The following is an 11,105-nucleotide window of genomic DNA, read 5'->3' as shown; positions in this document are numbered from 1 at the left end:
AAAGAACCAAAGACTTTAAATTTGATGTTTTTTATTTTGTACCAATATTTATTCAAAGCTTTATATTGTTATTTACACAATAAACATTTGTAGAAAAAAAACCTAGATAGGACTTTGTTCATTTTTTTGAGAATTAGAGCATAAAGAGAGAGAGAGACAGGAGATGACGACGGGAAGAGTCTAGAACAGCCGCTCAGAGACAGACAGGCAGGGAGAGAGAGACAGGAACACTTGAAGCTCTGCTTGAGCAGTTTGAGTTCTGACACGTCCACAGAAATGCTGAAGGAGACGAGTCAAAGTACTGTGTGTTACTGAGTACTGATGGGATGTAGTACTGTGCATCCCCCGTGCTGCGAGACAGTCAAGACAGACATGTTGGACCTGCTTTAAACCCACACCCTGGGGTGGTGTGAGGCAGTTACCAGTGTCCTGGTCCCGGTCCCGGTCCCCAGCTCTACTTCCCGGCCACGGCAGAGAGCTGCAGGCGGAGACGCTCCAGTCCGTCCAACATGGTGTCCAGCGTCTCTCTGCTCAGCTCCAGGGTGACGGAGCTCTGCGATGCCTCCACCTGCAGCAACAGCAGCAGCGGATCACAACCACATCACTGACATCCCATAATGCAAAGCAAACACCACGTCTTGGTGTTTACTTCTTCACCTGCTGCTATGCACTATGTACTGTGTACTACACACCATGTACCACACACCAAGTACTACACACTATATACTACACACCATGTACTACACACTATATACTACACACCAAGTACTACACATTATATACTACACACCATGTACTACACACTACACACCATGTACTGGTACTACCCTCAGAGAAGAGTTTTTAAGAAGTTGGTCTGCGTTGCCCAGACCAGCAGGGGGCGAAGGCGAGACTCCACACTCAGTCATAACCCACTGTGTGTGTGTGAATGTGTGTGTGTGAGTGAGTGAGTGAGTGAGTGAGTGAGTGTGTGTGTGTATGAATGTGTGTGTGTGTGTGTGAGTGAGTGAGTGAGTGAGTGAGTGAGTGTGTGTGTGTATGAATGTGTGTGTGTGTGTGTGTGAGTGAGTGAGTGAGTGTGTGTGTGTATGAATGTGTGTGTGTGTGTGTGGACCTGCAGCAGGCAGCTGGGAACAGCCACGCGACTGATGGAGTCTGATGATGTCACCATGTCAACCCTCCAGTCCAGAGTCTTCAGCTGAGGGAGGGACACTGCGCACGCGCACACACACACACACACACGCACACGCACACGCACACGCACACACACACACACACACACACACACACACACACACACACACACACACACACGTCATGGTTGATGAGCAGACCTGACGTCATGTGACTTGTTCATATTTAAATGTGTAATATTGTAAAAGGCAGAAAGTCCAGTTGAAAAGCTGTGATAGAGAAATATGGTGCAGATAGAGGAGACGCACCTTGAGTGTTGATCACCTCCGTCTTCCATGTTGAGCTGCAAGAGAAACAAGAAATAAACCAAAACAAATCTCAGGCAGACAGACAGACAGGCAGACAGACAGGCAGACAGACCTAAGCTCCAGGAGGATCTTGCAGAGCAGGTTCTTCAGGCTGCAGTGGAAGGACGAGGGGAACAGACCCTGGATCTGCTCCACCGAGCTGAGGCCGTGGAACAGGACGTGGTGAGACAGGACGTGGAGGGAGGACAGCAGCTGGAAGGAGGGTGAGACAGGACGTGGTGAGACCGGACGTGGAGGGAGGACAGCAGCTGGAAGGGGGGGTGAGACAGGACGTGGTGAGACAAGACGTGGAGGGAGGACAGCAGCTGGAAGGGGGGTGAGACAGGACGTGGTGAGACAAGATGTGGAGGGAGGACGGCAGCTGGAAGGGGGGTGAGACAGGACGTGGTGAGACAAGATGTGGAGGGAGGACGGCAGCTGGAAGGGGGGTGAGACAGGACGTGGAGTGAGGACAGCAGCTGGAAGGGGGTGAGACAGGACATGGTGAGACAGGATGTGGAGGGAGGACAGCAGCTGGAAGGGGGGTGAGAGAATGTGGTGAGACAGGACGTGGAGGGAGGACAGCAGCTCGAAGGGGGGGTGAGACAGGACGTGGTGAGACAGGACGTGGAGGGAGGACGGCAACTGGAAGGGGGGTGAGACAGGACGTGGTGAGACAAGACGTGGAGGTAGGACGGCAGCTGGAAGGGGGGTGAGACAGGACGTGGTGAGACAAGATGTGGAGGGAGGACAGCAGCTCGAAGGGGGGGTGAGACAGGACGTGGTGAGACAGGACGTGGAGGGAGGACGGCAACTGGAAGGGGGGTGAGACAGGACGTGGTGAGACAAGACGTGGAGGTAGGACGGCAGCTGGAAGGGGGGTGAGACAGGACGTGGTGAGACAAGATGTGGAGGGAGGACAGCAGCTGGAAGGGGGGTAAGACAGGACGTGATGAGACAAGATGTGGAGGGAGGATGGCAGCTGGAAGGGGGGTGAGACAGGACATGGAGTGAGGACAGCAGCTGGAAGGGTGGTGAGACAGGACATGGTGAGAAAGGACGTGGAGGGAGGACAGCAGCTGGAAGGGGGGGTGAGACAGGACGTGGTGAGACAAGACGTGGAGGTAGGACGGCAGCTGGAAGGGGGGTGAGACAGGACGTGGTGAGACAAGATGTGGAGGGAGGACAGCAGCTGGAAGGGGGGTAAGACAGGACGTGATGAGACAAGATGTGGAGGGAGGATGGCAGCTGGAAGGGGGGTGAGACAGGACATGGAGTGAGGACAGCAGCTGGAAGGGTGGTGAGACAGGACATGGTGAGAAAGGACGTGGAGGGAGGACAGCAGCTGGAAGGGGGGGTGAGACAGGACGTGGTGAGACAGGACGTGGAGGGAGGACGGCAGCTGGAAGGGGGGTGAGACAGGACGTGGAGGGAGGACGGCAGCTGGAAGGGGGGTGAGACAGGACGTGGAGTGAGGACAGCAGCTAGAAGGGGGTGAGACAGGACATGGTGAGACAAGATGTGGAGGGAGGAAATCAGCTGGAAGGGGGGGGTGAGTCAGGAGGTGGTGAGACAGGATGTGGAGAAGGCTTGAGGGATGGTGTAAAGTAAATGTAGAAGCAGCAGTGAGACAGGTTGTAGGACAGACAGGCAGGAAGTAACAGACACTTCTCACTTTCAAACAAAGAAACAAAACAAAAATATTTACACAGAAGCAGGAGAGGAAGCCCCGCCCCCTGCTGTCTGTCTGCCTGCCTGTCTACGTGTATATGTGTGTGTGTGATGATGATGGATGGATGACGGATGGATGGATGACAGATGGATGGATGACAGATGGATGGATGACAGATGGATGGATGACAGATGGATGGATGACAGATGGATGGATGACAGATGGATGACAGATGGATGACAGATGGATGGATGACAGATGGATGGATGACAGATGGATGGATGACAGATGGATGACAGATGGATGACAGATGGATGGATGACAGATGGATGACAGATGGATGGATGACAGATGGATGGATGACAGATGGATGGATGATAGATGGATGACAGATGGATGGATGACAGATGGATGGATGACAGATGGATGGATGATAGATGGATGATAGATGGATGGATGACAGATGGATGGATGATAGATGGATGACAGATGGATGACAGATGGATGACAGATGGATGGATGACGGATGGATGGATGACAGATGGATGGATGACAGATGGATGACAGATGGATGGATGACAGATGGATGGATGACAGATGGATGGATGACAGATGGATGGATGATAGATGGATGACAGATGGATGGATGACAGATGGATGGATGACAGATGGATGGATGATAGATGGATGATAGATGGATGGATGACAGATGGATGGATGATAGATGGATGACAGATGGATGACAGATGGATGGATGACAGATGGATGGATGACAGATGGATGACAGATGGATGGATGACAGATGGATGGATGACAGATGGATGGATGACAGATGGATGGATGACAGATGGATGGATGATAGATGGATGACGGATGGATGACGGATGGATGGCGGATGGATGACGGATGGATGACGGATGGATGATGGATGGATGGATGATGGATGGATGACGGATGGATGACGGATGGATGACGGATGGATGACGGATGGATGACGGATGGATGACGGATGGATGACGGATGGATGACGGATGGATGACGGATGGATGATGGATGGATGATGGATGGATGGCGGATGGATGATGGATGGATGACAGATGGATGACGGATGGATGACGGATGGATGGCGGATGGATGATGGATGGATGACGGATGGATGGTGGGTGGATGACGGATGGATGATGGATGGATGATGGATGGATGGCGGATGGATGATGGATGGATGACGGATGGATGATGGATGGATGGCGGATGGATGGCGGATGGATGACGCATACACCCCTGGTTGAAGGGTGACACCCACCTGCTGAGCCTCGCTGGGGGACAGCTCCATGGCCGCCGCCGTCCTCTCCACCAGGAGCCTGGACTGTGGAGCTCCAGGCTGGAAGCTCTGAACACAGAGCTCCCTGACAAAGTCCTTAGAGGCAGCCTGCAAGTACACACACAGTACACACTGGTACACACACAGTACACACTGGTACACACACGGTACACACACGGTACACACACGGTACACACACAGTACACACTGGTACACACACAGTACACACTGGTACACACACGGTACACACACGGTACACACTGGTACACACACGGTACACACTGGTACACACACAGTACACACTGGTACACACACGGTACACACACGGTACACACTGGTACACACACAGTACACACTGGTACACACACGGTACACACTGGTACACACACGGTACACACACGGTACACACTGGTACACACACGGTACACACTGGTACACACACGGTACACACTGGTACACACACGGTACACACACGGTACACACACGGTACACACACAGTACACACACAGTACACACTGGTACACACACAGTACACACTGGTACACACACGGTACACACACGGTACACACACGGTACACACACGGTACACACTGGTACACACACGGTACACACTGGTACACACACAGAACACACTGGTACACACTGGTACACACACGGAACACACTGGTACACACTGGTACACACACGGAACACACTGGTACACACACAGTGCACACACAGTACACACTGTTACACACTGTTACACACACTGGTACACACACACAGTACACACTGTTACACACACGGTAGACACACAGTACACACTGTTACACACACCGGTCCACACACGGTCCACACACAGTACACACACAGTACACACACCGGTACACACTGGTACACACCCGTACACTCATCGGTACACACTGTTACACACGGTACACACACAGTACACACTGGTCAAACACATATACACCCGTGCACACACCGGTATACACTGTTAGACACACGGTACACGACGGTACACACACCGGTACACGCACTACACATGGCAGTACACACGTGCTAACAGGAGATTCAAAGCGAAGCACATCGGGCCACAACGTGTGAAGATACAAGATGTTTGTACCTTGAGGAGAAGCTGCAGAGAAGCCCAGTCACGACGGGGCGGCGCGGCAGCCATGTTGGCGCATGACACGGGGCGGATGCCGCGAGGGCTCATGGGAAATGAGGTCCTCAGCAGGACAACCGACGAGATGAGGTAGAAAGAGATAACAACAACAACAATACAAATAATAACAACAACAACAATACAAATAATAACAACAACAACAATACAAATAATAACAACAACAACAATACAAATAACAACAACAACAATACAAATAACAACAACAACAACAATACAAATAATAACAACAACAACAATACAAATAATAACAACAACAACAATACAAATAATAACAACAACAACAATACAAATAATAACAACAACAACAACAATACAAATAACAACAACAACAACAACAATACAAATAACAACAACAACAATACAAATAACAACAACAACAATACAAATAATAACAACAACAACAATACAAATAACAACAACAACAATACAAATAACAACAACAACAACAATACAAATAATAACAACAACAACAATACAAATAATAACAACAACAACAATACAAATAATAACAACAACAACAATACAAATAATAACAACAACAACAACAATACAAATAACAACAACAACAACAACAATACAAATAACAACAACAACAATACAAATAACAACAACAACAATACAAATAATAACAACAACAACAATACAAATAACAACAACAACAATACAAATAACAACAACAACAACAACAATACAAATAACAACAACAACAACAATACAAATAATAACAACAACAACAATACAAATAATAACAACAACAACAACAATACAAATAACAACAACAACAACAACAATACAAATAACAACAACAACAATACAAATAACAACAACAACAATACAAATAATAACAACAACAACAATACAAATAACAACAACAACAACAATACAAATAACAACAACAACAACAACAATACAAATAACAACAACAACAACAATACAAATAATAACAACAATACAAATAATAACAACAACAACAATACAAATAATAACAACAATACAAATAATAATAACAACAACAATACAAATAATAACAACAACAACAATACAAATAATAACAACAACAACAATACAAATAATAACAACAACAACAACAATACAAATAACAACAACAACAACAACAATACAAATAACAACAACAACAATACAAATAACAACAACAACAATACAAATAATAACAACAACAACAATACAAATAACAACAACAACAACAATACAAATAACAACAACAACAACAATACAAATAACAACAACAACAACAATACAAATAATAACAACAATACAAATAATAACAACAACAACAATACAAATAATAACAACAACAATACAAACAACAACAACAACAATACAAACAACAACAACAACAATACAAATAACAACAAAAACAACAATACAAATAACAACAATACAAATAATAATAACAACAACAATACAAATAACAACAACAACAATACAAACAACAACAACAACAATACAAACAACAACAACAACAATACAAATAACAACAAAAACAACAATACAAATAACAACAATACAAATAATAATAACAACAACAATACAAATAACAACAACAACAATACAAATAATAATAACAACAACAATACAAATAACAACAACAATACAAATAATAATAACAACGACAATACAAATAACAACAACAACAATACAAATAATAATAACAACAACAATACAAATAATAATAACAACAACAATACAAATAATAACAACAACAACAACAATACAAATAACAACAAAAACAACAATACAAATAACAACAATACAAATAATAATAACAACAACAATACAAATAACAACAACAACAATACAAATAACAACAACAACAATACAAATAATAATAACAACAACAATACAAATAACAACAACAACAATACAAATAATAATAACAACAACAATACAAATAACAACAACAATACAAATAATAATAACAACGACAATACAAATAACAACAACAACAATACAAATAATAATAACAACAACAATACAAATAATAATAACAACAATACAAATAATAATAACAACAACAACAATACAAATAATAATAACAACAACAATACAAATAACAACAACAACAATACAAATAATAATAACAACAACAATACAAATAATAATAACAACAATACAAATAATAATAACAACAACAACAATACAAATAATAATAACAACAATACAAATAACAACAACAATACAAATAATAATAACAACAACAACAATACAAATAATAACAACAACAACAATACAAATAATAACAACAACAACAACAACAATACAAATAATAATAACAACAACAATACAAATAACAACAACAACAATACAAATAATAATAACAACAACAACAACCACAATACAAATAATAATAACAACAACAATACAAATAATAACAACAACAACAATACAAATAATAATAACAACAACAACACAAATAATAACAACAACAACAACAATACAAATAATAATAACAACAACAACCACAATACAAATAATAATAACAACAACAATACAAATAATAATAACAACAACAAAAATACAAATAATAATAACAACAACAATACAAATAATAACAACAACAACAATACAAATAATAATTACAACAACAATACAAATAATAACAACAACAACAATACAAATAATAATAACAACAACAACAATACAAATAATAATAACAACAACAATACAAATAATAACAACAACAATACAAATAATAACAACAACAACAACAACAATACAAATAATAACAACAATACAAATAATAATAACAACAACAACAACAACAACAATACAAATAATAATAACAACAACAACAATACAAATAATAACAACAACAACAATACAAATAATAATAATAACAACAACAACAACAATAATAACAACAACAACAATACAAATAATAACAACAACAACAACAATACAAATAATAACAACAACAATACAAATAATAACAACAACAACAATACAAATAATAATAACAACAACAACAATACAAATAATAACAACAATACAAATAATAACAACAACAACAATACAAATAATAATAATAACAACAACAACAATACAAATAATAATAACAACAACAACAATACAAATAATAATAATAACAACAACAACAATAATAACAACAACAATACAAATAATAACAACAATACAAATAATAACAACAACAATACAAATAATAATAACAACAACAACAACAATACAAATAATAACAACAATACAAATAATAACAACAACAACAATACAAATAATAATAATAACAACAACAACAACAATACAAATAATAATAATAACAACAACAACAACAATACAAATAATAATAATAATAAAAACAACAACAATACAAATAATAACAACAACAACAATACAAATAATAACAACAACATCAATACAAATAACAACAACAAAACAAATAATAACAACGATACAAATAATAATAATAACAACAACAACAACAATACAAATAATAACAACAACAACAATACAAATAATAACAACAACAACAATACAAATAATAACAACAATACAAATAATAATAACAACAATAAAAGTAATAATAACAATAATAAAAAATTATAATTATAATAACAATAATAATAACAATGATAATAATAATAATAATAATAATAATAACAACAATAAAAATAATAATAACAATAATAACAACAATAAAAAAATAATAATAACAATAATAATAATAACAGCAATAATAATAATAATAACAATAAAAATAATAATAACAACAACAACAACAATAACAATAATAATAATAATAATAGATATGTTGTCACTTTAACAGTATAGTGTTTTCAAATAGGTGTAAAGTTATTAATGAAATTGTAAAGTGTAGGAAAATAATTGTAGATTCAGATGAAAATAATTGTCCACCTCTCCACCTCCCTGTCCCTCCACCTCTCTGTCTCTCCTCCACCTCCCTGTTTCTCCACCTCCCTGTCTCTCCCCCTCCCTGTCTCTCCTCCTTCCTGTCTCTCCCCCTCCCTGTCTCTCCTCCACCGCCTTGTCTGTCCACCTCTGTCTCTCCACCTCCCTGTCTCTCCACCTCTGTCTCTCCACCTCCCTGTCTGTAGTTGCTATTTGTCGTCTTCATAAAGTTTATTTTTTGTTTATTTTAATGTTTATAGAAATAGAAATAGTAATAAAAAAATAAAAACAGAAATATAAATAAAATAAACAAATATATATATATATATATATAAATATATATATAATTGGAATTGAAATAAAAACTGAAATAGAAATAGAGATAAAAAATAGAAATAGAAAAATAAATAGAAATAAAAAATAAAGATAGAAATTGAATAGTATTAATAGTCTCTACATGGTGTTTAATATCATTGGACTTCATCTAATAACTGGATGTGATGTGTTTGCTCATTTATCTGTTCATTTAATCTTTATTCTTTTTCAGCAGATTATCTACCGATGTTCAAACTGTTTTTCTTAAGGTATATTACAGGCTTAATGAGCTGCAATAAACTTATAATGTAGAAAACCTTTCTTCCAATTGAGTTTCAACAGCTCATAAATATTCATGAGAGAGTGTTTCCTGTCACAGCCTTGGGGCGGGGCCCAGGAAGCAGCCCCTCATGAATATTCATGAGTATTCAGCCCCAGCAGCCTGTTGAATGAGAAGCTCGGAGCGTTGGAGCCGAGGACTCAGAGCTGAAACGAGAGCAAAGTGGGAAATGAACCTTGAAACACGTTGAAATGCTGTGTTTTAATCCCCAGGAGAGAAGAGAAGATTAGAGGAAGGAAAGCTCCTAATGAGGAGGACCAGACCTGCACCAGGACCCGAGGAGGTAGGAGGACTGAGACCAGAAACCTGGTTAGAGAACCCGAGGAGGTAGGAGGACTGGGACCAGGAACCTGGTTAGAGAACCCGAGGAGGTAGGAGGACTGAGACCAGAAACCTGGTTAGAGAACCCGAGGAGGTAGGAGGACTGGGACTAGGAACCTGGGTAGAGGACCCAAGGAGGTAGGAGGTCTGGGACCAGGAAACTGGTTAAGGAACTCAAGGAGGTAGGTGGTCTGGGACCAGGAAACTGGTTAGGGAACTTGAGGGGGTAGGTAGTCTGGGATCAGGAACCTGGTTAGAGGACCCAAGGAGATCGGAAGACTGGGACCATAAACCTGGTTAGAGAACCCGAGAAAGTAGGAGGACTGGGACCAGGAACCTGGTTAGAGGACCAGAGGAGGTAGGAGGACTGGGACCAGGAACCTGGTTAGAGGCCCAGAGAAGGTAGGAGGACTGGGACCACTAACCTGGTTAGAGGACCCGAGGAGGTAGAAGGACTGGGACCAGGAACCTGGTTAGAGGACCAGAGGAGGTAGGAGGACTAATACCACGAACCTGGTTAGAGGACCAGAGGAGGTAGGAGGACTGGGACCAGGAACCTGGTTAGAGGACCAGAGGAGGTAGGAGGACCGGGACCAGGAACC

The 11,105-nt window shown here is 40.6% G+C and overlaps 2 protein-coding genes across 2 annotated transcripts in view; one reads left to right on the top strand and one right to left on the bottom strand.

Moving 5' to 3' along the window:
* Positions 1-434: 434 nt before the first annotated feature.
* Positions 435-5,649, bottom strand: commd9 (COMM domain containing 9). The gene is made up of 6 exons (XM_080003051.1): positions 5,580-5,649; positions 4,457-4,582; positions 1,555-1,694; positions 1,443-1,477; positions 1,115-1,212; positions 435-568 (listed from the first exon to the last, which is right to left on the bottom strand). Exons 1-6 carry the CDS (start codon positions 5,631-5,633, stop codon positions 455-457), a joined length of 567 nt encoding a protein of 188 aa, XP_079859177.1. The 5' UTR covers positions 5,634-5,649; the 3' UTR covers positions 435-454.
* A 4,695-nt stretch (positions 5,650-10,344) lies between these two features.
* The window catches only part of prr5l (proline rich 5 like), a 6,641-nt gene continuing 5,880 nt past the window's right edge, over positions 10,345-11,105 (top strand). The window contains exon 1 of the mRNA XM_080002671.1: positions 10,345-10,465. The gene's annotated coding sequence lies outside the window, so the exon portion shown is untranslated. The remainder of the gene's footprint in view (positions 10,466-11,105) is intronic.

Source organism: Zeus faber, assembly GCF_960531495.2.
Source record: "Zeus faber genome assembly, chromosome: 6".
In the NCBI taxonomy this organism is placed as follows: Eukaryota; Metazoa; Chordata; class Actinopteri; order Zeiformes; family Zeidae; genus Zeus; species Zeus faber.
This window is presented reverse-complemented; position numbering and strand designations above follow the sequence as displayed.